This window comes from Anas platyrhynchos, chromosome 3, assembly GCF_047663525.1.
Source record: "Anas platyrhynchos isolate ZD024472 breed Pekin duck chromosome 3, IASCAAS_PekinDuck_T2T, whole genome shotgun sequence".
Classification (NCBI taxonomy): domain Eukaryota; kingdom Metazoa; phylum Chordata; class Aves; order Anseriformes; family Anatidae; genus Anas; species Anas platyrhynchos.
In genome coordinates, this window is record NC_092589.1 from 25,250,775 (window position 1) to 25,277,420 (window position 26,646).

At 40.7% G+C, this 26,646-nt stretch overlaps 2 protein-coding genes and 1 long non-coding RNA gene across 14 annotated transcripts in view; 2 read left to right on the plus strand and 1 right to left on the minus strand.

Annotated features, from left to right (window-relative positions):
- ENAH (ENAH actin regulator) overlaps nt 1-2,206 on the minus strand; it is a 111,017-nt gene extending 108,811 nt beyond the window's left edge. For 4 of the 12 annotated variants that reach the window (XM_072035545.1, XM_072035548.1, XM_072035549.1 and 1 more), the window contains exon 1: nt 2,054-2,206. The gene's annotated coding sequence lies outside the window, so the exon portion shown is untranslated. The remainder of the gene's footprint in view (nt 1-2,053) is intronic. The other 8 variants (XM_072035550.1, XM_072035552.1, XM_072035559.1 and 5 more) reach the window with 6 other exon arrangements.
- LOC119716300 (uncharacterized) lies at nt 878-2,648 on the plus strand. The gene is made up of 3 exons (XR_005264112.2): nt 878-1,003; nt 1,193-1,271; nt 2,518-2,648. It is a non-coding gene; the product is annotated as an uncharacterized lncRNA (long non-coding RNA).
- Nucleotides 2,649-14,569: 11,921 nt separating this feature from the next.
- Nucleotides 14,570-21,319, plus strand: SRP9 (signal recognition particle 9). Its single transcript, XM_027453045.3, has 3 exons — nt 14,570-14,728; nt 16,777-16,845; nt 18,803-21,319. The coding sequence occupies exons 1-3, from the start codon at nt 14,657-14,659 to the stop codon at nt 18,920-18,922; spliced, it is 261 nt and encodes an 86-aa protein (XP_027308846.1). The 5' UTR covers nt 14,570-14,656; the 3' UTR covers nt 18,923-21,319.
- The last annotated feature ends 5,327 nt before the right edge of the window (nt 21,320-26,646 follow it).

The following is a 26,646-nucleotide window of genomic DNA, read 5'->3' on the forward strand; positions in this document are numbered from 1 at the left end:
CAAGATAAATCTGTTCTCACTCTGTGTTCAATAACTAAATAAATTAAAAATAATAATAATAATAATGAAATGCCAAATCCTGCAAGGTGCTGAGAAATACAGCATTGTGGTCTGAATGGAGTCTGAACTTGCACTGTGACCCTGGCTTACATTTGTCTTCTAAAGCACAGTAAGCACACGTGATACTAAGGAAGCAAAAAATATTAAGTTAAAAAATACATTCAAACAGATAAAAATAATGAAAGAACTACCAATTCCCAAAAATACTATGTTCAGTAGAAGAAAATGGCAAAGCTTTACTTCATCAGATGTATAACTGTTTAAATTAGGTCAAAATCCATCCCAACTTTAATTTTTAGATTGCAGTCTTCGGAGGAACTGATTTAAATCCAGATGCACGACAAATAAGCCAGGAAAGACAAATAAGCCTCTTGGCATAAAACAAATGAGCTGAGAAAAAAAAAATCAGAGAAAGTAAAAAATAAACAAAACAAAAACAAACAAACAAAATCAAGCAAACAAAATAAAACAAAATAAAACTGCCAGTGAGAAGTATGCATAGCTTCAAATCCCTTACGCTACCCTGCTTGGATTTCCTCAAGTTCATCCATCCCCCTCCTTTTCTTCCCCCTGTTTTTCTTTAACATTTGTCCTCTGAACCACTTTCCCTATAAATACCCTTTAAGGGCTGTGGAATTAAGGGTAAAATCCTTTCAGTCTGAGACCGGGTCTCCTTAGTCGGGGAACAGCCCAGCAGAGAGAAATCCTTCTTCCTGCACAAGCTTTCCTTTAATGATGGCTAATTAACCTGGTGCTGTGTTAAAAACTTACCATATTTATCATGTCTGACTCAGTTCTTATTCATTGCTATTTAAGAGAACAACAGAGATAACTTGCCTTTCTTTCATCTGTGTTCATGTAGTTTGGCTTGGCTAGAGGGTTAAACGAACTCCAAGCCTTTAGTTCTCTTAGATCATGCACAGGATGCTGATAGTTTTACCAGGTAGGACTGACTGATTATAAGACAGCCAATGCCATGTATGTTACCATTATATTCCTCTGTTCTTGATCTTGCTCCTTTTGTTTCCTACAACACTCCCTAGAGGCCTTAGTTCGTATTCGTTCACTCTCTCAAACATTTTCCCAGATGCTCAAATCCCACTTCTGTTATTGCATTTTTATTTTTTTTTAGATTTGTCTGGATCCCTCGTGCAGAGTCAGGACTTCCCTGTTCTTTAGATCAGCATTTTCCTGGCTGAGCTCCAGCTCAGGTAATTATATCCAGGTCTCTCTAATACTTCTCCCTCCCCTCTAGCTGCATTTGGATAAGTTATTCTTCACTTTCTTTTCCCAACTGCTTCATAATACTGTGGATGCTGAGAACAGACGATATGCGTATTTCAGAGAGGCTGCACATTATGGGTGAACCAACACCTTTCAAAGGGTGACTGAAAGTACAGTTATGAGGGACATCTTCCCTTCTTTTTCATTTGAATGCTATTTAGAGTGGACAGATGTCATACAAAGTTGAAGCTGAAGGACAAAAATTTAGTCCAGATTAACATGTTCCTGCTATTTGAATGTGGAGACTTCCTGCTTTAAATTATTATTCTGAGCCTAGCATAGATATGTTCAGCAGCTCGTATCACTTGAGCTGGTTGTCACACGATGCTGACAAAAACAGATTTCTCACTTATTGTTAGCAGTATCAGTACAGAGGCTAAAGGCAGAACGAGCATTGCTAGAGGTAATGCCATTACATCAGCCATGTGGCAAACTACAAAACAAGATGAATAAAAGCCTTAATTTTGCAATGCCTATGTTCAACCTGCTTTAAAGAGCAGTTCTCTGCTTCTGACAACTACCCAGTGCTAGATCAAAGACAGCTCAGAGTATACTTTCCAATGAAAGAAGATCCAAAAACAGTTACATTTGAGAGAGAGAGAAAAAAATATTTCTTAATTAAGAAGTATGAACCATAAATTTAGGTAAATCACAGAAAGAAGAAATGTAGTATCAAAGCAAGATAGGGAAAGCCAAATATTCTGCTTACTAGGTGATGCTCATTTCCTCCAGGACATGGTCGTGAGAACTGGCTGCAAGTACTTATGCAAGCTTATCTAGCTGCTCACTGCAGTGCAGTTCTTCCAAGGCGGAGAAATGGATATTCGCACTTCAAGCAAGTAAATTATAATCAGTTCTAACTCCCTCCCCTCAGAAGAATTTGAGCTGTTGCTATCTGTTAGAGGTGGTTAGTTGTTCCCTAGTCTGGGAAGAAGTGCTGTGCTCAGGAAATTCTTGAGGAGACAAATGATTCAGGAGAGGCTTATGCTTATGAGAAGTTTAAGAAATGTTTTTCTAATTCAAATGAAGACTTTATTTTCTCCATGGGCCATCTACCTGAGAAGCATTATCAGAGAGCCGTCTGATCTAATTAGTGCTGGATGGAACAGAATTTGAACCAAATTACCTCTGGAGGACCGTTTGAACCTAAGTTATTCCGTGGTTATTTTCCAGCCTCCACACTAAAATGACAGCCTGTATCTGGAAAGAAGCCAGTCAAGTCCTCCCAGCACTCACAGGGGAATCCTTCACTCCAGTGAAATTCCTACTGGGAAGAAATGAAAATAAAACCCAAACATCTACCTGATGCAAAAGTAATATCATCTATATTCAATATATATTGTTTTTCTCTTCCTCTGAAAACTTCCCTGTTTGAAAAGATGCCAGATCCAGTTCAGTTTTTAAATAAATAGATAGATAAATAAAAATCTGATCTATATCCAGCTATGCCTTGATTGAATTTGGATCCATCGCTGCATTAGGTTTGGCAGAACAGTCACACAGTGACCATCACAGACCTCACCTGAGGATGTCCGCCTGGCTGAGATTGCTTCTACACTTGCCCAAGAAGAGGCTGAGGAGGGGAACTGGAAGGGAAAGGAAGGGATGGACCAGGGGCCTGTGGAAGCATATATATACAAGCTTAAGCTAACCTTACCCTACTGCAGAGTTAAGTTAGCACAGTCCCCATGCAGTTCTGATTACAGGACTTGGCTAGTGCAAAAATAGCTGGCACCAGGTTCAGTTTCTTCCTCTTCTGCTAAACAGTGCTTTCATGTGAAGAGAAATTGACCCCAGCACTCAGTAACATTTTCATCCTCCTTTCCCTGCAGTTCAGTGGTTATGTAAGTAGTAATAAATCCATATTTGAAGTACTGTTGACTGCCTTAGAATTTAAGCAGTAAAGGAAATAAAGTAATGCAGCCCTTACACAGTTAAACATGCTGTCTAATGTTGGGAATAACTAAAAGCATGGTTGACTCAGAAACTAAATAAAACTAACGCACCACTGTATCATTTTTTGTAATCCTTATTAGTAGAAACCAGGAACAAGTGTGCATGTTTGCACATGACAAGCTACAGGTACAAACTTACTTAAACTTATTTTAGGATTCCTACTGGAATCAAAGCACTGGGAGAGATTTGAAGTATAGAAACATGGCCAAGAGTTGGAATTTTTATGAAGGAATATTCACTCTGTAATGATATCCATGTAAAATGGATACAGTTAGCTTACACAATACCAACAGAGATGAGTCTGGTGATGCTGCTGCTGCTACTTGAATATCTAATAAGAAATGTAATTAGCGTTATTTCTTGCTCATCTATTTTCAAAAGGAGTGATATCAGAATGAAGCCAACTCCACGGCTTCATAAAGTTCAAAATGTTTCTTTTTTCCATTTTAAAACTTTGAACCTCAAACAGGTTTTGAGGCCAACTAGCAGGCAAGTAAAAATTGCCAAACTATAGCAAACTCAAGATTGTCTTATTAGTTTTTACGGGTAAAGATGTCTAAGAATATATATGTATAAGAATAGCAACAGTCTAAATTCCTATAGTACCAGTCACCCAAATACTTCAAGTACTTTACAAACATGACTAGGTTGATTTGCATTGAACAGCAATATCCACCTTATTAAAGAGAAGAAAAGGCACTGCTATTACAGATCAAATTTTCAACAGTGTTGCCAGTCTTCATCTCTGCAGGGTATTTACACCCTGGGCAAGCTAATCATGATATAAAACCTTTGACACCTTGCTTGGTCACTTATTGAAGAGGCTCAGACTGCTGATATGCACTTCTGCAAATGCTGTGACAATGTCCTATTCTCAAAATTCACTGAGACAGATATGTATTTTCTTAAAAAAAATGTTGTCCGAGAAACAAAGTGAATGCTTGAACTGCTACTTTATAATGAAGTCCTTTTTGGCTGCATGATTGTTTACGTTCTTAGATTAGTGAAAATGTTTTGAGTCAAACTTTTGAAAACTGTGGAAATAGCCATTAATGAGACAGAAGTGCCTGTGAAGATCACAGGTGATACGGTGAGTGATGGTAAGAGGGTGTTGTGATTCAGCTAGGAAGATCAAAGAGAGACAGATAACAGTCAGGGGATATCAGAGAACCACATAAGTTGCTGAGGTTGTAGAAAAAAGCTGTGTAGTGCTGTGGGACATCAGGGAAGTTGAACAAGATATCTGCGTCAAGAAAGGTCTCATGGTAATACAGAAAAACAGATGAGATGTCACCATGACAGAGCTGTCTAAGAAAGCCTCACAACACTACAAAATGCAAGTGTTGGGCCTCAGGATAATGATAAAAAACAGAGAAGGCTGAGAACTGCTGGGGATACATGTCAGTCAGCTAACACAAGAGAATGTTTCTGAATGCAATCACATAAAGAAAGGCTACAACTGCTGGGTATAGCTTACAAGGATGCTTGAAATAATAAAGTCACAGTGTCCAGATTTCATGGGGCATAACACATGCTGCTGGAGATCACAGACTGTTAAAGGAAAATGCAGAAGCAATTAGAAAGGAAATTAGGAGGAAAACTATATTATACCATGAAACAGGAGACCAAAAAAAAAAAAAAAAAAAGAGAGCTACTGACATTCCTTGCTAGAGAACGTGAGGGAGAATCTGAAAACTGTTTTTGGTGAAAATTCTGGGAGCAGCTGCTGAGCCTAAAGAAAATTAAGCATGTTAGAGAATGAGAGAGCAACGGTAAGATGACAGAGATAGCAAAGCTGATTGTGAGTTGAATGACGAATGCGTAAACCGCTGGTTGCTATAAAGGGCCATAGTGTCAGTGTCACATTAGAGACTGCTGTTCTGCTTCTGGAGTCATACAGGAAGAATGCAAGTTAAAAGAACACTGTATAGTTGAATAGCAGCAAGAAACATTGGAGAATGCCATGAATACCTTTAAGCACCTTTAGTGGAGGGATCCAAACTAAGGCAGTGCAGCCACACAGAAATCAAGGCAAGGTTGTGATCTCCCAGAGGTCCAAGATACTAGGAAAAAAGATCAAGAAAGAATGCAGGTTTTTACATGGATTGGAGGATCCTGCATATATACTAGAGACAAAAGAAAAGCTGTGAGATCTGTCAGGAAGCATGGGGTAAGGTCATAGGCTGAAACAACTCAGATGTCTGATCTCACCATTTGACTAATAGAAGAAGGATGTGACACAAGATAATCCTGTCTGCTTCTCTTTTGGAGTGCAGAACAGAATCCCTTTCAGTACTGTCTTAAAGCAACGAATGCTTCCTGCTGAACAACCAGTGCCATGTATGGAAAATAGTTATGTATCTTATGTCATTGTATGCGTTTAAACTGGGCCTTAGAAACCACATGGGAGTAGGAGAGGAAAATAATCTCTTTGGGACAAGGGAAATAAATTTTTTACAGACTAGGTTTTGCTTACCTCTGTGTATTTGCACAGGGAGCCTTTCTGCACCTCACAGAACAGCTGTACGACAGGTAGATGTCACTGGTCTCCCATCATGAGTTTGTAAAATACTGGTAAGAGAAGAACAGAGCTGAAAATATATTTTATTCATGTGACATCTACCACCAGAGCACTGGTCCTAAACAGAGTAACATGGCCAACGTGCTTATAATTCTCCATGCCAACTGGCTCTGGAGCGATGCCTTGGTGGAACACGGGCAGAACAGGGGCCTCAGCCTCCATCTGGCAGCCCAGCTTTGCTGAAGAGACACTCGCTGTATTTGAAAACTGCTCCTCACTGCATGGCTTCCCGAGGGAATGATGCTCAGCACCAGCACTTAAGCAGCACATCTCCTCCCTCCCTCTAGCACAGCTCAGCCTCAGGAGAGGCATTCTGCAGTCTGTGTTTGGGCTTGGGGGAAGGGGAAAGAAGACAAAGAGTTATTTTTCTTAAGATCTACTGCAGAAGGCAGCAAACAGCAAGGTTTCCAACCTCTTTCCTTTGTTTGCCTTAGGTCTCTCAATTTCTATATCAGGCTCTGGTTCAGCTTCCATTAGCGCTTCCTCATCAACATCGTTAACAATGGTTTCCTCACTGAGGGTATCACTAGGATTATACTTACTGCCAGAATCCTCTGGCACGAAATCACTGTCTGAGTCAGAGCAGAGAAATAATTAACCCTCATGATACTTCTCTGAGGAACGAACGGAATACATAATAAGATTTATGGGGCATTGAATTGATCCTGCTCCTAAGGAGAAGAGCTTCCACACACTGAAGTTAGCATCGCTGCCAAAGAGTGAGGAGGCTGCTGTGTCAACACAGGAAAGTCTTCACCTGTAAGAGGACTGCATTACCTTAATTGCATTAGTTACCCTACATGTCTAAACAGCAAACCACTTGTTTACTGCTGGTCCTGGATTAGATCATGGTTTCATTACCAAAAAAAACTATCAGTGTCAACGGCTTCTCAGCTACTGTGAAACTAGTGAGACGTTACCAACACCTGATTTGCAAGTAGCCTTCAAATGCTCCTCAGGTAGGACTAGATACAACTTACAACTCCAGACACAAAGCAGAACTGCTGGAAAATTTGCCCCACATGTTGAGGAAAAGTGCTGCCCCACATGTGAGGAAGAGTGCTGACCAACAGAAGAGAAATAAGCACCAATATTTGCACACATTTTCATGTTTTTGCTGCTTTCGACTCTGAAAATAAGAGTTTTCCTCCCCCTTCAAAAAATGACCAGTTACTTTAGTAGCTGGCATTCCCAGGCACAGCTAATTAACTTCTTGGTCCAGACCCATCCTCTCCCATACACCAATAATGTGTCTCAGTCAGGCTGGAGAAGGATTGTACAGCACTTACTGGCTAGGAAGGATCTTTAGAGAAGGACGTATCAGATGGATTTCCGTCTGCACAAAACAGCAGTCAGCTAAGATTTGGAAGCCTCAAAATCCTTTCACTTCTGCCAGGAATTCAGTTCAAAGCAGCTGCATGTAAATTTTGCATAGCAAATGCTACGCTGACAAATCTTCCTCAGGATTCCTGTTTTTTAAATCAACAAGAGTAAACTATATAGAAGAGGAGTTAGCTTTAGGGCACCAAGATTTGCCCTATTTTAAAAGAAAAGTGAAAATAACCCTAAGAAAAAAATAAAGGATTTGAAATATGTATGAGCACACACACTGCTTTGCCTCATCTCTTCCTGCTGCATAAAGGGGAAACAGATTGGCTGTGGCCTTGTAGAGTACAGATTCCTCAGAAAACAAGCAGCTACCATTCCCAGCCTCTTTCTTTCCCACCCAGAAATAGGTAACAGGCAGGGAGACAAGGAAGGACTGTCAACATCAGACTGCGAATTTCCCAAAGGCCCCTCATCCTCTCCTCCATGCCCTAAACCAGAGACAGTGGTAAATATTTCCTCATACATTCACAACCCTTTGCATAGGTTTTTCTGGTCCTCTTGAAAGAAACGGGAACTTTGTCATTTGTTTCTAAAGCAGCAAGATCATATGAACATTTGACTTATTTAATTCATGTAATAATAATAATAATAATAATAATAATAATAATAATAATAATAATAATGAAGAGAACAGTAAAAGTTGCTAATGTAGAGCAAAAAAACACTTCAGCAAGAATGCAGTTGTTAGGACATCTCAAATCTCATTAGCAACTAGCCCTTCAGTATAAAGTCACACCCCTGGCATGCCATTTATACGAGTTATTCTCCCTGTCCCCACTCCTACAAACTACCTAGATCTCCTTTGATATTTTTAACATATTCCAAATCTTATGAAAATGCTAAACTTACAGTTTTGAGGGTAAAATTTCTCTGCAGGCTAAAGCCAACCAAATGGCCCGGCAAATACTTGCTACCTCCTTGACAGGGATCTTAACAGCAACACCACATGCGGGAAGTAAGGAAGCACTTCCCAGCACATATCCGAGCTTTTATGTATGCTCTATGTGGGTTTGCAAGCCCGACAGCCACACAAGCTCCGTGTCAGATATATTTTATAGAAAACTGCCATACAGAAGGCACCAGAGGACCAATGTGTGTGCCTGCAGTTGTTTCAGGAATTAGCAATGCCAACGCCAAGCATTTTGACACTTACTTTTCAAACCTGCTTTTGAATTCTACCTGCATCAACTCTTGACCTTGCACAAACATCCCAGTGGAAGTATGTGAGGAGTCTGCAAAGGCCTTGGTATGCTGTGCGCTCTAGGCAACAGCTGGTCCACACAAAGCTTTTCTCAATGCTGTGATGATGAGAATGGGTGTATGGGAAAGCAGCTGCACTACTGCGGCTTCAGAAGTTGTGCTGTCAGCTGAGCTGCCCAGCAGTGCCACGTGTGGAGCTCAGGGCCCCAGCTGGCATCCTCTTTCTGCCTGCAGCTGAGGGGAGGGAAGGAATTGCTGATTCAGATCCACTTCCCCTGCTCCGCCCGTCCTACTTCTTTTTGTGGAAATTACCACCTCTTCAGATCTGACTGCAGAATGGCTCATGTGGGCACCCCCTAACCTACTTTTGGTCCACCTGAGCCAGGCGTAGCTTATATGGATTAAGCAGGAGGGTTTTGCTAACCCAGATTGATTGAAGTGGGTTAAGGGGCACTCTAAAAGCATCTCTGCAAACAGATCATGAAAGGGCATTAATTCCTGGGGAAAGGCAACGTGAAGTGGCTGGGCCTACCAATCTCTTTTACTGACACAGCTAAATCATGAGTCCACTTGAATGAGGATGCAAAACATTAGGGATAGGCTTGAGTGTACCTTACAAACAGCAGAGGATGTTACTGTTGCCCACCAGCTGCATGTTGCTGCCCTCGGAACAGAACTTAGGGATTGGGAAGAGCATTGCTCCCATTTCAGCAGGAAGGCCTGCCTGGAATGTCCAAGCTGTAGCATTGCAGCAGACTAGGAAGAAAGAGGTCATTTCCATCTGATGGGCTGAGACATGTAGCTTAGTGTTAGAAATCAAAGAATTAAAAGTGCCAACAGCCCTTTTGCCACAGATGCAGTTACGCAGGTCCAGAGGACTTTGGAAGGTACCACTATAAGCGTATATATACTCCCCGTGGTTTGTGCTATTCAATTATGTCAGCCGTGACAGCAGGAGCATCACAGGTAAACCAGCTTCAAGTCATGCCTATCAAGTAGAGAGCTTTCCTATTTAAAGATTAATGCAAGAAATCAATGCACCTCCAGTTCGTGCCAACTGATGATCTAACCCAGTGCTAAGCATGCACGGAAACTTCATGTAGTGATGATTGGAAATTTATGAGTAGTTAATGCTAAGTGTCTGTTTGCTTCCAAAGTGATTGAAATACTGGTTCAGGAGCTGGCTAAGAGATGTGCTCCTTTTTTCCCTGAAGGAAAAGGACTGCTATTTTGCTCTCATGACAACACAGAGTCAGCTTTCCAATATACATCTCCTGCATGACAACACATGATTTGAATACATGCTGAAGGCTGAAGGCAGTAAACCGGCCAGTTAACAGAAAGGGACACATATTTCTAGCCACCAAAAGCAAAGAGCTTGGCAAGAATGGTGCCAGAACAGTATCCAAAAATGAAACAGCAGTTGCTATTAAGGCCAGGCTGGCAACATGGCCATGTGCAGGGACAGCCCTCTGGCTAGTGCAATGCCTATTGACATGTGCATACATAAACACCCTGTGATACAGTAAGATTAGAACATATTAAATCACAGGTATCTTTTTTCAAGTGGTTAAAGCAAGCTAGAAAACAATGATGCCTTGGGGAAGGTATGGCAAGTGTGGATGACGGTGTGCCCAAGGCTTCAGGTTACCCACAACCCAGGGATGTTTTTGGAGTGTTTCCTTTCATATAAGCAAGGGCACTGGGGAAAAGGAAGGAGATTAACAGACACTTAGGTTTCACCCTGACTTGAAGTTGTGACTTGGCTGGGACGGGCACATAGATTCATGAACTGGACAGAGCCCCAGAATCCTGCTGTCCACATGCAGCCTTAAGCATCATGAACCACACTTTAACAGCTTCAGCTCAGCTACACTAATATTTAATTACTCATTTAGGACAGGATGAGTCTGAATCACTTGATAAGAGTGCAAAAGAAGCAGGAAATTAGCACTGATGTAATTAATCATACCTGGTTCAGCCTGGCAAAACCATTAACCAAGTTGTTTAACATGTAAAACCCATCGAAAGCAGCAGTATGTTTTGTGTTCCTTCAAGAGCTGTGGAGTGAAGAAACCGTGGCTCGGTTTGGCATGTTGTAACCCATCCAGGAGCGTGAACTACTTCTGACTGCAGACTCGTGTCTCAGGGGTACTGAGGTTCAGAACCTAGTGAGATGTCGACGACTGCTCAGCTTCCTGTCCTCAAGATGTATCTGCATCCTTACGCACATAAATAAAATAACCCTTTCATAAAACAAGCCCGCTTAACTAAAGTTTGCAGCAGTGCAAATCCCAAGCTGTTTTAGAACATAGACACACAAGAATGGAATGTATAATCACTGTGCTCATGCTTTCCCCTTAACTTCACTGAGGGATGGGTTGAAGCTATTTTGAAAGAAGTGCCTCTATCTCCTTCTTAAAGCATTAAGCATTCCTGGCAGTAATAATTGCCTTATAACTGACTCCTCATTAACACTCTTTTAGACCTGCATAACTGCATTGACTTTATGTTGCTCCCGGTCCAAGAAGAGGATTATCATCTCAGCACCAAATTTTCTTCTTTATTAAGCTGTTACCCATATAAAAAAATAACTGAGAACAGAGTACGTCCTACAGTTTCCCATCACATCCATAATTTAACATGATAATGCAGAGATTTTTATAAAAAGTTACTCTTAGCTAGAAAGACCAGCCTATTTTACCTGCCAGCAGTGTGTCATGGTGACATATAACTATTTTAATGAATTTAATACTCTTATCTGAATTCCTTATCCAGGACAGAAAAAAACACTTGCAAATAGGAATATGACGCCTGATTTAGATTGAACACAAGCATTAATGTAAAGAACAAGAAATTAAATATCTAACCCTGAGCGATGCTGAGCAGCTGCAGTTTCCATGAACTTTGCAGGAGTTGCAAAAACTTGAGATCTCAGTAGATAATATTTTAAGACATCATACAAAGCCTTTTTCCACTGTTTTCTTTCAGTTTGTCATTTGTGCAAAGGAAGACAGTAGATAAAAACCTAAAGAAATTATGATGTGGAATCCAGATGCCTGAACATAACTATACAGAGCAGGACTTGCAGTGGCAATGCATGTAGAAGCTTGATCAAAGAGAGATCATTAATCATGTACACACAGGTTAGATGAAGGGGAAAGGCCTGAGGAAAAAAAAAACACATGAAAAGTCTTCATCACACAAGTACTTATAGGATTGCTTCATAGCTTTTTATGGCCTTAAATCCAAGCTAAAAACACATTATCTAAGGTGGTCTAGGGAACATAGCAAGGATATACCTGATGGGAATGAGAAAAGGTTTTGTAGCACTCCAAATTTCACTTACTAGTGATAAAATAGCTGTAAGACTGCAGGAATGACTTCTTTCATGGAAGACTGAAGGAGCCCTAGAAAAGCAAGCAAGATAAGTATGTATGTTTTAGCAGAATTCTTTCTAACTACTAATTTTTTATTGGCTAAATACCAAACACTTTACACAGTGAAAAACAATCATTTTATTTCGCTAAACAAAGAGCTTATTTAAAGATTTTTACTATTACTAGTTTCACTGAAACTTACTTGAAAAATACAGTTTTGAGCACACATAAAATACAGTGTACAGATGAATAACTCAATGGTCTAACTTACTTTTCAAACATGTCAAAAAAATGTTCTCTTCTCCAAGCAAGATGAGAACAATATAGTGAAGCAGCACATTAGCTCTAAGTATCAGACATTCACTGGCTTTCAGAAATAGCCTCTCTTTTAAATTGTCAAGATTTCAGTAAGCAGCCTTGCTTTCAGGGAAGCTGTGGGTTTCACGTACAACCCGCCATTTTTGGTGGCAAGCCAGCAAAAACAGTAGGAATTCCTAAATCCTGTGTTGCCACCAAAAAAGGTGTGTTTTGAACAGCTGTGTCAGCACAACAGTCCTTATGGCCATGCCATAAACTGGAAAAATAAACTGATCTCAACTTTTAAAAGTGTAACTAAAACAGGGCTACTTTTAATCCAAATCAGGTCACTGGTTTGATCCCCAGCTCAGAGTTACAAGCAGCTGGGGCAGCACAACTGCGGAGCCACAGGTGGTGGTGGTGGTGGTGGAAGGGAATAGGAAATCCTGCAGCCAAGAGCAGGCTATGTGGAACTGTGCATGGGACTGTATACAACTGTCATAGTGACACTCTACATTTTCTTCAGAGATAAGGTCAAATAAGAACTCCCTCTCTGTCCCTTGCCCTGGCTGCTTCAGCTTGTCACCTTCAGTGTTTTGTACATGTAATAGTTTGAGAAGTTACATCCTAAAATGGATCTTAGAAATCATCTGCATTAAGGAAAAATAAAAATGTATCCTTTTTTTTCTTTTTTTCTTTTTTTTTTTTTTCTGATCTTGCTCTCTTACATTAGCTTAAATTGCTAATTACATTAGCTCTGTTATATTGCATGGATTCTGGGGCTATTAACTGGGCATTGGCAAACTTAAGCCAGTTCTTGCATCACAGGACACATAAAGGATCCTGACCATTTGAGTCAAAATGAAAATCCTCTGAAAATCAACCCCAAGGTGCTGCTGACTACACAGCCCAAAACTGGGACTCGTCCTTCAGGAAGAAAATATCTGCATCCCACTGGAAAACCTGGATCCAAATTTGGTGAGCAATGGTTCTATGAACTAGGTGTGTTACAGGTTGTGCACTCCCCACACCTTTCATTTGCACATATTTACAACCCTGTGCGTCTGTAAACCACTACCAAAAGCAATTCCTACTCTGCAGTTACAAAATGGCTGCGCAAAATGTGAGGTGGTAGAGAAATACTCTGGTTAGGTTCTGTGTTTGGCTTAATTGCTTTAGGCTCTATTGGTATGCCTATCAAAGCCTTTGATTAGAGCTGTTGATTATCAGCCCCTCCGAAAGACAACTCCGAAGTTTCTGAAGCTGGGTTCTCCGTGTTGCATCAAAACTCTGCGAGCAGTTCTGGAAAGAAAAGTCTTGAGCCTTCCACTGCTCAGTCTTCACACATTGGTGCAAACGCCTTTAAGCAGAATTGCTTAGACCACATAACACCCACAAGTTGCAATTTATTAAAGTTTGGCTGTCTGATCACCGCAGACAAAAGACTTTTCCAAGGTTGATCTCCACAGTAATAATTATTTTCTGCTTTACTGACTCAGGGAAATTCATTCTAGTTTTTCTCCCCTTACCTCCCATCCACCCTTTTATTTCTGTGCCATGTTTCCTCATTCTCTCCTACATCTATTGTGCCTTGAAATAACCACAGCTGGGATTTCCCCATGTCGCTAGCAGAGACTGGGATGGTCTGGGCAATTTGTCCCCTCACCAGCAGATCTGCCCTAAACTTTCCAGCTTGTTTGGCCACAGTTTCCTCAGTTCGGTAACAGTAACATGAAATGGTGGGTGATTATCCGGCGGTTCTGGTAACAGGTAACAGCAGGGTTCGATGTTTTGTGTTGGCCTTTACTTCAGGTCTGTGGTGAGCAGCAGCCTGCTGGCTCCGTGGGACTGAGGAACGACCGCGGGTCACCTAACGAAACGGGACTGGGAATTGCCACAGGAGAAATCCTGGATTTATTTGCCTCTCTTTTCTGAGATTACGTTGAGTCAGCGCTGTGTAAATGCTTTATTCACACGCAAAATGTATGAAAAGCGGGATTCCCCCGCATAACGCCGCGGTTCCCAGCCTGGGGCCGGACCCGGCCGCCCTCACAGCCGCCGGCGGAGCCTTTTGGAAGCCCGGCGGCCCGGAGCCGCCCGTGCTGTTTTATTATTTTTTTCCAGCACGCTTTTGTTCAGCCTGGAGCCACAAAGGGCCTTCCAGCGGGAGGACTTGGACCACGTTCAGCCGCCTGGTTCCTGCGGAGCCAACCTCACGGTGCCCGGGAGGGGGGCGGGATTCGAACCCGCAACCCCGCGGGCTGCTGGCGGGCGGCCTCTCCCCCTCTCCTCTCCCCCCTGCCCCGCCCCGCCGCGCCTGCAGGGGTCGCTGTGGCGGCCTGGCGCCGCGCTGGCGGGGCCGCCATCGCTGAGTCACGCGCTTCCTGATTGGTTGCCCGCTCCCCGCCGGCCAATGGGAGGCGGCCTCTTGCGCCGCCGCGCCGCTCGCCGCGGGCGCCATCTTGCTGCCGGCTGTGGCACGGGAGGGAGCAGGGCGCCGCGCCGCGCCATGCCGCACTACCAGGCCTGGGAGGAGTTCACCCGCGCCGCGGAGAAGCTCTACCTCGCCGACCCCATGAAGGTGAGCGGGGAACGCCCCACGCCGAGACCCAGACCCAGGAGGGCCCCGGGGGGGGGTGTTGGTGGGTCTCGGGTGAGGCCCCAGCTGGCGGCGGGGGCGGCCCGGTGGCTCCGGAGCTCTCGCTGTGGTGTTCTTCGGATGTGAAGCCGCGTCCCTGTGAATTTGTCTCGCTGAAAAGTAAAAGGAAGCGTTTATTAGGTCATGTGTTGTATTATTACCTGCGGTGTTGCTTCAGGGGGGTGTTTCCTAAAGATCATTTGCTCTATGAATTAACTTCTTGCTCTGTGACCGCTCTCGGGTTTTAGTAGTTCTTCTCAGATGTGTAGTTTGAGCAGACTTCAGTCTCACAAACGTTTTGGCCAAAAAACCGTGCAAAAGGTGAAGTGGGAGTCATAAGCCTGAGAAAATATCAGCAAAAGGGACTTAGTTTCGTTCATCAAAAGTAGGGTGCACAGAGGAACCTCCAGAAGTAGTGTGTGTGCCTTTAACTAGCATAAATGCCCCTTCATGTGCAATCGTCACCTGTCTACTGATAATAAGTTCTGTGTTGTACCTTTTTATGCTCTGCAGTATAATTAAGTGAAGAGTTTGCAAAGGATGTCAGTGCAGCCAGGCGTTGCTTTCCCCCTTGCGAAAAAGATAGCGTAGGCCCTAGAGTTACAATATGAGGACTCTCCTTCCAACTTGCAGGGCAGCTAGCTTGAGAAACTTTCACATACAGTTGCACTCTTCAAGAAACTGAAGGAAGAGTAAGACCTGTGGGAGATGTGTCTGTGTTCTTTTTGGGGCCAATTAAGCTTGGTAATGAGTGGTCTTGCCTTTTGTGGGAACAAGATAATTAATCCAGGCTTGCTCAGTTGAGAAATGTAGTTACATAGATGTTGTGGCTAGAAGACCATTTCTTAAGCAAGAAGGACAAACTTGTAAAGAGATCCATTGCAGAGCAGAAATATCAAAATGTATTTTGTAGTCAAGGTGGTTGATGATACAGCGGGTCACTGTATGACAAAGATCTCTTTATAGCATCAGTCATCCTAATTCTGAATGTTCTTAAAAGCACAAATTGCTTTCCTTCTAGATACTGTGCTGATGCTAGCTGACACTAGAAACAGTAGATAAGAAAACTCCTTGGCCAATCCTGCATTCAGTAGGAAGCATTTAATGCTCAGTCAAATCCTGAGAGTGTTGATGTTTATCATGGTGGTTAGGAGAACTTGTGTAATTTGAGAGTCCAGAAGGGCTATGGGTAGACTGAATCTCAGGGCAGGTTACTACAGTAGGAATTATTTTTAGTGACAAGCTGAGTCCTTGCTTTCTGACTTCCTCACATGTAGCCTTGTTGAGTCTTGAAAGCAGTTTAATTTCAAAGAACTCTCTTCAGTGCTATGGTTTTAATTACTCTAAAAATGTTATACTTGTATCTTCCCTTTTCCACTTTTAAAAGTGTTAAAATGCTTCAAGCCTGTCTATAGGCTTTAATGTTGCTATTGAATTAACTGTAGTCACTGGAAATATAGCATTTATACGATACTTTACTACTTTGCTTATACAGTACCTAATGGTGAGTTTACCCCACTCAATAGATCCTTTTCAAGTCTTCACATAGAACTATTGTCCTAAGTGTTTCTTGTCTATAAACACAACTTCTATTTCACTTTTTCTAAAGTGTGATACGTGGCGAGTGGGTGTCTTGTAAGGAAATGGCAGGAGCCATTCCAATACCTGTTACTGAGGCCCCTGCAACTGCCACTGCTATACTTACGGAGGTTTTTAACATGCCCCACATAAAGCTCACTGACATTACTGTAATACCGATTTAATGCGTTAGGCAAGGAAATGTGGTGATCCAACTTCTAAACCACCGTGGCTGTAAGGTTTGTGGACAGCGGAACTGAGGACCACCAAGAGGTAGTGAAACTGTGAAGCAGTATGTAACTTCAATAACAGGCAGTCTGAATTTCCCTCAGGTATGTTGTGATGGTAATAGATGTGAATTAATAGATGTTAATAGCTATAGGTGTTAACTTCTTAAATGTTTGTCATTTCAGGTGCGGGTTGTTCTCAAATACCGACACTGTGATGGGAACCTCTGTATCAAAGTAACGGATGACGTAGCTGTAAGTAAAGAACACGGTCCCCTTTAGAAGGCGTACTGTACCTCTCGAGGACTGGCACTTTGCTGTCAGTCAGTTTATGAACCATTGTTCATAAACACACTTTCTTGCTCACACTTTCTTAATTTCTCACACTTTCACAGTTTGCTCACACTTTCTTAGTTTCTGTCTGTGACATGCTGACCTGTGTTCAACTCTGCATAATCCAGTGGAAGTTTGAACATTTCAGTGTTTTTTAGAGGTCTTGTTAGGATTCTATGAAAACAAGGAAACAAGCATTACAAAAATCTTAGACCCTCTCTCCATTTGAAAGTTCTTCATGGAACTATGTTGTTAGCTTCCACTGAAGTGCATAAGGATCGTCTTCAAACAGCTGTTTGCTAGTTAGAGTTTGGTCCTTTCAACTTGCTCAGAGTGGTAATAACTTGAAACTGTAGGGCTATCTGCTTCTTTGTGAGTAGGAGATGCTGGACTGGTATCAGACTAAACTGCAAAATTCGCTTGCACTTCAGAAATCCCATCTTCTGAAATAACGCTATGGTGCCAGAACCATTTGTTACGCATTCAGCAGAGCTTGTGCTACTATACACAGAATTTTTGCAGCATATATAACACAGAATTTTGCAGCATGCTTTCAGTGGTTGCTGTAGAAGGCAATGGAGCAGCTGCATTGCTCTTGTTCTAAATAGTGCTTAGAAATATTTGAAGTTAGGATATGAGATGGTAGACAGCAGGTAGAAATGGATTTGCATGTGCACACCAGCACACCATATGTTCCTGGTGCTGGTGATGTTAAAGCCAAGTTGTTCTGCAGTCTGAGTAACCATCAGCAAGTAGTATGCCCTTCTCTTGGGTTCAGATTTGGAAAAATCACGTTTATCCTTTCTGGGAAAAAGTCTGGTATTGGTATTTCAGACATCTGGGAAAGACGCAAAACTTCAGTAACGCTGTTTCTTGATAGGATAATAGGGCTGACAGTGGGTGAGGTGATGAAAATGGTGCACTGATAACAGGGGAGTGAAGGGCAGGTCAGTTGAAATCTTCCATAGTGGAAGATTGGAGATAGTTGACTTGTGAACTTCAGCTGTTTTCAGTTACAGACCTTCTTACGTGCTGCCTGTTGTGAGAGGCTGTTACACTGTCTGAATTGTTCCTTTGCTTTTTATATAAAGGGAGAGGGTTTCTTTGCAGCTAACTGCAAAACTAAGGAAAAATCAAACTTTTTTTTTTCTCTTCTTTGGCTCTGAATTAAAATGGCTTATTGCTGGCAAAAGGTGCTGTGTTGAGAGCACTGAAGGATGGACCATTGGTTTTATTATTAAATAGGCCTGAACAGTCATGCTTATGGTGTACAAGCATAAGAAATTACCATGCAAAAAAACCCCTAAGCGGCCTTTTTTTGATCAGTCACTGATACTACTCCTGTTCCTTTTGCATTTACAGGCTTGTCATGTGAAATAATTCCTCTTTATCAGATATTTTCACTATTTAGAACTATCTCAAACAGATTTTGCTTGGGGTAGGGGATCCTCTTCAGTAGCAAATACTGAACTAATGTTATGCTACTGGAGGTGTGTATTCACTTTCAGAATAGAGAGTTAATTCTGTTATCTAAGCATAGTAGATTTTAAGCCTAAACAAGGGTGTCCTTAAAGACAGTTTTAAAGTGCAAGTTGTAGCACCTTTTTTAAGAGAGAAGACACTTGCTCAAAATGATGAGCTTCACTACTTTTAAAATTGAAAGCAAGAGCCTCTGAGAAAATGCAGTGTGTATGCATCTGTGTTTAAAATTTAAAAGAGGGCAGGCATGTAGTGGTGCTGCCTTGTGGTAACCAAATGCCACAAATGAGCATGTAAATACTTACCTTTTTCTGTGTGTTCAGGCACAAATTTGTTGCAACTATGAGCAGGATAAAAGTGGTGCAAGTGAAATCTAATATTAAGCAACTTTCTCTTACAGTGTCTGCTGTATAGAACAGACCAAGCACAAGACGTAAAGAAGATCGAGAAATTCCACAGCCAGCTAATGCGACTCATGGTGTCTAAGGAATCCCGCAGTGCTGCCATGGAAACAGACTGAATTGCTGAAAAGAAAATGAATGCTCCAGTCATATTTCACTGGAAGAAAATCTCTCTGAATTGAATGAATAGTGGGACAGGAGATGCTTCTATGTACTGAAGTGGACAAGCTGACAAGTTTGAAGTATTTTCTTCCCCAGATTCCACTTCGGAAAACTATGAAAATAAATGCTTTCAATCGAAAGCTTATATTTATTTTTGGGAATTGAACAAGAAACTATTCTAACACACTAAGTATGTTAAGAAGACAGATCTTTACAAATGTACTGTACAAAATTGCCTGATTTTGATGGCCCACACATGTACTTCCGCAAAGTTATGATAAAATTTCATATAGATTTCATTGTGTTCAAATGTTATGCTGGTGTATTCTTACAGTGAGGTTTATTAACCAGATACTGTAGCATGATGACTGGATCTAATAAATATTTACGTAAATGATATATTTGGGGGGGAGGGTAGAAGAATGGGCGTTTTCTGAATTGAAATGTTAAAATTGCCAATGTATACTAACACGGTCACTAGCAGATCTTAGATCTTTGTATTGATCTTGGTCATATGTTGTGTAACATTATCAGTGATGCAGTCTGTAGAACTGTTATTGGCTAAATAATTAAACTTCTATATTTAAAACCTTAAAGTAACACATAGATTTTTGCAGTTACCTAGCAATACTCAAGCAGATAGTTTTTCTTGTTATGCAAATACTGATATTAAATATCAGAAGGATTTTTTTCCAGTACTTGAACTTTTTTATACTAGCAGGGGGAACCTTTTCCATCCTTGCCTTAGGCGAAATATATCAGCAAGACAAATTCTAGAAACTGTTGCCTATTATGTTAATAGGAAAATGCAACCAAACACTCTCCAGAGTCGTCATTTTAGCAGCTTGCTAACTGCATTTTCAAATGTTACGTGTAGCAGATGGATGTCAGCCAACTGAAAAAAGGGATGAAAAACAGCTTAATAAATACTTAAATACTACTGACAAAAATAGATGAATGCTCATGTGGCTTAGACTTGTTTCCCATTGTTGCCTCTGGTAGGGTGATGGAAACTTTAGCTGTCTTTTGCAAAGGCTTTTTGCTTGACAACCCAGTAGCTGAAATTGATACTTGCTTTGACTAGGCTTTGCATACCTAAAACCAGATGTTTTTTTAATGTAATTATGCTATTAAGCCATGAAATCAAAACAGAGCTGTACAAAGATTTCTGTGCTGGCATTTAAATATAATACAACAGCCCTCTTAAATAACTACCTGTTCTCACTTACATGAAAATAATTGAGCTACTCAGAAGCGATGGAATTCCCATATTTTCCAAGGACTCAAACCAAAACTGAGGCCTTGAATATTGCATGAGAACACCACCCATTCAGCTGATCATACAGTGCTGCATACTGTTGAAAAATTGAGTGCTGAATTGCTGGTGGTTACTCCAAATTCTAATACGTAGGCATGAACTATATATAATGTTTTTTCTTTTGAATTGTTTTTTGAAATACAGATAAATCCAGAGAGAATGCTAAGCTTTGTTCATAATTAAACAGTGATGCTGAGGATTTTAATTGGTATTCCAAATTATTGTCTTAATATATGCAATTAAATATTGCAATTAAATGTTAAGTATTTAAACAGTTGTAACTTAATAACCTAAAGCACTGTTCTACAGTATGTATGGTTGCTGTACGGAAGTCACACATTAAGCTTTAAGCTGTTGACAGGTATAAAGGCTGCAGCTGTATCAGTGTAATTTTTGGCCATCTCTTACAAGTTGGTTTGTCATGTAGATGTCTGCTGTAAGCTAAGGTACAGAAAGGCTTGAGTGGTGTTTGCTTGTGCTTGTAGGATAAAACAGAGAGAGAGAACTGCAGGCAGACTTGGTGCACCAAGGGGCTGAGAGGCTTAAACAGGTTTTAGAGGGGACCACTGCTGACTAGTTATGGGGGGATTACAGTAGCAGTTTTTAAGGAAAAAATGCAAGGAAATGGATTTCTAGTTTTCTAAATTTAGAAATTATTTCTGTAAAACCATAAGGAAATATTAATGCTACTTTCTTAAGGATGTGGGTTACTTGGCTTGTTCTCCAAATATGTGCAGAAAAAATGCAGATGGTAATATGCAATTATAATGAACAAGAATATTGATAAAGCTATTACTTAAAAACAAAAAAAAGCTTTTTGTAGGTCCTTTAGAAAAAGGCACATGCCTCTTGACTTTATCCTGGACTTTTCAATTACTTCAGTACTGTGTAGGATAGCAGAAATGCTGTGAACTCAAAGCTTTTTTTTCTCGCTTTTGCTATTACTGAGAGTACGGTATGCATGTGTGCATTGTACTGTAGTCACTGTTTCCTAATAAAACTTTATCAATGGGTTAGCCCATCGTATTGCCAACTACTTGAAGGTGTCCATTGATGTGTGATGAAAAATCAGCTTAACGTCTGCTGCTGCCCCCAAAGAGTGAGTGATTCTATCTACATTTGAAGCACTGAATTTGGCAGCCCAGCATTATCACCAAATGCTTCTGTTTCCCAGCGGGCAGTTTACACCAATTACGGGAGTGGATAGGTAACTTGTGCAGTAATATGTAACCTTTGCAGCAGAAGTGGAATGATTTATAAAAAAAGTTGGTTTCTCTTCCTCTCTTGTTTTGTTGCTGCATTTTAGTCATCTTCAGCAACTGTTTCATTCTGTGAGCACAGTTTGATAAACAATACGGGTCTTTAGGAGGTTTAATTCTCAGCTTCTGAATATATAGCTTGTTCTATAAGCATATCCTGGATTACAGGAAGATCCTTAAATTATCTGTAGAAGTGACAATTGGTCACAAAAGTTTGGGTTTAGAGATGCTTATGCTTTGCTTTTCACCAAAGTCCTGAGCTAGCACTTTGAAGAGCATCAGATTTGTTCTGGAAAATTAGGTGCTTTTGTGCTTGAGCCTGTGAAAATGGGAAATGGAACTGAAGTCAAACAAGTGCTTCTAAGAATGCTGTAACTTGTCAAAATAATTATATTTTACCTCTCTAAGTTCCTTCCTGCAGTGTAAAAAAGTGGGTAATATTACTGAATATTACTGTATATATTACTGTTTTGCTGTAATAAATGTGAAGGAACCTTGGTTTCTGCCTGACATGCTCAGAAAGACTTTGATGATTACTTATTACAATAGTTTGATTTTATAAGGGAATACATAATCTAGAAAGCATGTTAGCCCTCTCGCTATAGGCAGAACAAATCTCACTTCACTCCTATTAAGTGAGGATGATATCGCAGTATTGTCCTCCAATGTATCTGTGCTTTTTTCCTTTCTTAGGGAACGATATAACACAGAAATAGTCATCTTTTAAATGATGCTTGATATCTAAAGTAGAACAAAGAATATATAGCAAATAGCTGACGTGTGGCTTTTATTTTCTATGTACATTATTCTCATCTAGAGACCAGATTCTGCAACAGTCCTACTTCTTCAAGAGACTCTGAGCTCTTGAAGTGGGGGCCCTTAGGAAGTGGGATCATAGTTGAAGACAGCGTTATTCTTTGTACAATGCCCTGTGCTAGGGTACCTTTAAATGACTGAAACAAAGTTGTTTTGGTCAAGCATATCTAAGGAGCCTTCTTGTAAAGATCCTTTAAGACTGGTACCACTAACAACTTTTCTTTCCTTTCCTTTCCTTTTTTTTTTTTTTTTTTTTTTTTTTAAGAAATGTATAGTCTGTGAAGAACCACATCTACACTTTGCTTACGTTAATAGTGATTTGATTCCCAAGACATGGAGGTGTCTATTCTGAAAACTTGATACCGCTTTAAAGGTAGACGCTGCATTACTCAAGGTACTGCAACTGTTTGTTTATAAAGATGTTTATCTTTTACACAGGCCTTGAAAGCACAAAGACTGGTATTTAAATACAGGCAAGAGTTGAATTGTCTTTGTTGCTGGAGATGACGTAAAAACATACCTTTCATCTGTTGCTACTTTTACAGTTAGTAGACTCCTCACACTGACTTCCAGATAAAGCTCCCTAGCTTTATATGGGGCTGCATTTTCTCTTTTGAATTACCATGCATGGAAGTCAGATGGGCTTTTTAGTCTGTAGAAGTGTTTTTGAGATGAGAACGATACTATGGTGTTTTAGGAGCAGAATAGTTACTCAGCAGAATACAAAACACAGTTTCACATTAGCCCCTGCAAGTGTGTTGTAACACTAAAGGCTGTCAGGAGAATGTGGGCTTGAACTGGACCATGTAAAACTAAAGTCTTGAGGACTGACCCAATAAAAACACGGTCACAACGTGACAGCAGAGTTAATTGCCTTCATGTTAGTGCAGGCGCTCTGTTGATCATGGTTGAACTGGTGAATATACGTGTTTATTTCTTATGATGTGCCTAAGTTAGTTACTGGTGTCTGTTCTTGGAGTCCCATAACTGAGAATATAATTATTTTTGGTCATTCTTCAAAACATCTTTGGTAATTAGTGGCATGCCTGAGTGCTCATATTTGAAAAAATGGCCAGGCTTCTAGCAAAAGCCTTATGCTCAACCCACTAGTACCCCCCATGAAGACAATTCCTAGTTTTTGGACATTTTGATATTATAAAACAAAGAGTACACTGTTTCTCTACTACTGTAATGATGGCTTTTATGAAATAATGTTTTCTATTTAAATCAAGACCACTGTTACGGATATTTTTATTTGTTTTTGTAGCAAATTTTGATTGTGTGCTCACATCCGTCTGTCCCCTTTTTGTGGTGATTTAGTCATTCTGTTAGAAGCTAAACCGTTAATCATACTGAGAGGTCAGGGAGAGGTTTTTTATTTGTTTTGTTTCCTTTGAAGTTGTATTAGCACATTGGGTTCATTTTTTGTCTAGAAGTGATATCTTCATAAAAGGACTATAGATATATTTTAAGCAGGTTGCTGATGCATATATATATATATATATCCATCTACAATATAGTTATTGTGTGGCTAAAAGATTAAAGGCTTGTCTCAGGGCACTGACAAATGAACACTGGCAAATTCTGACCATGTCTTAAAGCTGTTAACTCCCAAGGACATCTGTTCCTTTAGGGAGTCAGCAGCTGAACTAATGCTTCAGACTGGTGAATGTGAAAGTCAATGTCTTTAAATTGCCATAAAAGATACCTTTTAAATTTGGAGTCAAGGGGGAAGCTGACCTTTCAGTTAGTGTCTGATTGTTGGAAGTTTGCTTTGTTTTGTAACAAATTTTCTATGGCACTGCTACCCGGTAGTTGAGGGCAGTAGCCAAAGAAATAAGAAAGATTCACCAGGGCTTACACCCATGGAAAAAATCTGTGTGTTGCTCATGCAGGACCACTTAACATGACAGTTTTTAAATATGGTTATTAACCAACCATGCTTTCAACATGTTTCAAACAACTGTTTTTCAAATAGCTTCCGAACCACTGCAGCAATATTCCATGTTCATCTAATAAATGTGCAAAGACTGGGATTCCGTACCTGGCTAGGTGATAATAACAGCTGGCTGCTGATTCCTGGCACCTCCATCACACTGGCTCCAGTGGTTCAGCCTTAGCTGAACCATTTCAGTTTACCAATGCTTCAGAATATTTAATGGCCTGGAGACCTGTTGGGTTTGGCATTGTCCCTGATTTGTGTGCTGAGATGGCTTCACAGAAGGTTAGATGAGTGCTTGAGGTGGTAAAAGACAGGATGTGGGAGCTCCTTGAAGGGCTGAGAACAAAGGGAGTGAAAAGCCATCAGTTAGTATGGCTTAGAGAGCCTAAATAACTTGCATTTTGTGATTTCCTTAATTTGTTTGTAAAAACCTTATGTCTGTCCCATTAAATGCTCTATGATGTACGTGCTGTGCAATATTTACCTAAAAACCTGGCTATGACTGAATTTATTTCAGTATTCTTCTTGTTCATCTGGATGGTACTCAACAGCGTAGAACCAAAGATTGTAGATGATTTTCTCTCTCTAAAGGCTACAGCTCCCTGGTGGCCTCTCAAACAGAGTAACCAGAACTGAACACACAGTTAGGAGTATTTCACAGTTTCATAAAACTGCTGTAATTCTTGTAATGGTGGGCGGTGTTAAGAGGGCTCAGCATGTTGAAAGGCGTGTATGACTGCAACAGCAACTGGCCAACATGCAATAGCTCCAAACCGGTAAATTCTTAAGGCGCTTGCAGAACATATTCAGACGGCCACTCATAGAAACACTTGCAAACACTGCAACACCTACTGGATATGATTTCAGTGATGGTGAAAGTGGGCCATTTTGATTTCATAATCAGAGAAACGTGTTTTCCTTCTTCATTCTTTTGACTTCTGTATTAAGCTTCCTTATTTTCTGACTCTTCATTCCTTTCTTCTTTTCCATTTATTTTAAACTTATTTCTCTTTAGATCTTTAAGACATATTCATCTGATTTTCTCTTTGTAGTTGACCATGGTGACTTCTCTTTGTAAGAGGAATGTTACACGTTTGCATCTTTACTTCCTTCTGCTTGTGGATTTCATAGCAGATTTTTTTCTCTCTCAGTAGAGGGAGATTCTGCATTGTCACACTTGTGAAGACTACATGTGTAGGTGTCAGACATTAATAATAAACTGTATGACCAAGCTCCTTATTCAGTAAAAGAAAATATTTTTCTGGGTATTAAATAGAGCACTTAGGCTCTAGCAAATGAGAAATTTCTTCAGCTCAAACCCTGTTCTGGCATATCTACCTAGATTATAGCAATTAATTTACTTTTCTGTAATGCAAATTGCATACTACTTTACATTATTTCATTTGGCAGATGACTGTCTCCCAGTCTGCAACTCATGGTGTTTAGATATTAGCAATTATCTGTAGGAAATTCTCTTTAATGTCTTTTAAAACATAGTTCTGTATATTGTAAGATAAAAGCTGTTCTATAACCACATGCACAGTTTCCAGTTTCTCTGTGTTTATATCATCTTTAGTCAAAGCTCTTTGCAGTTTCACTCCCACTACTGGTCCTGTAAGCTTCTACCATGGCCATACCTTTCCCCTAATTTTTGTTTGCTGTTACCAAACAGCAGCTCTTTAAAGGTGGTTATAATGCTCCTCTGCCTCAGCTCTAGAGTCTAAAGCAAAAATAATTTTAAGGAATGCTGGACCGGGGAGTTTGGTTTTAGTGATATATGTATGCATCTCCATTTTCCTTTGATAGTCTGTGGAAGTTGTACTGATTTCACAGAAAGCGGCCCAAACAGTTCCAGTTAAGAGGAAAGCAGGTGAAGAGCTGACCTGGTGTAAGCTTCCTCTGCCCTCTGTGTGACTGAGGGAACTTGCTCGTTTCTGTTTACCACTGCTACGGCCACAGGGTCTGAGAGTCCTGCTCATGATCCAGAAGCACGGTGTGCTTAGTGCAGAAAAACTAATATTTAAAGAATTTGCACTTGGCATCTCATGAGAAGCAGCATGGAGCTGTTGGTGAGGATAGATGCCCTGGAAAGGGCAGAACTCGAGGCTAGCATGCTTGGTGTGCATGAAGAAAACGATCAAGACAAGCCTTAACATTCAGAAGAGACCAGCCACGGGCTGCTTTCAATTCCAAAAGTAACCCGCTTTAACAGCAATTACTATCGCTGTTCGTGGCGAAAGAGCAGAAAAGCGCCACTAAATGCTCTTTGGGACAAGGGACGACTCCTAGCAGACCGGGATGGTTGGGCAGAAGGGGCTGAAAGCCGTGAGGGAGCGATGCAGCCCC

Coding starts and splice junctions, on each gene's coding strand:
- SRP9 (XM_027453045.3), top strand. CDS start 14,657: ATGCCGCACTACCAGGCCTGGGAGGAGTTCACCCGCGCCGCGGAGAAG. Junction 14,729..16,776: donor ACCTCGCCGACCCCATGAAG/GTGAGCGGGGAA, acceptor TTGTCATTTCAG/GTGCGGGTTGTTCTCAAATA. Junction 16,846..18,802: donor AAGTAACGGATGACGTAGCT/GTAAGTAAAGAA, acceptor TTTCTCTTACAG/TGTCTGCTGTATAGAACAGA.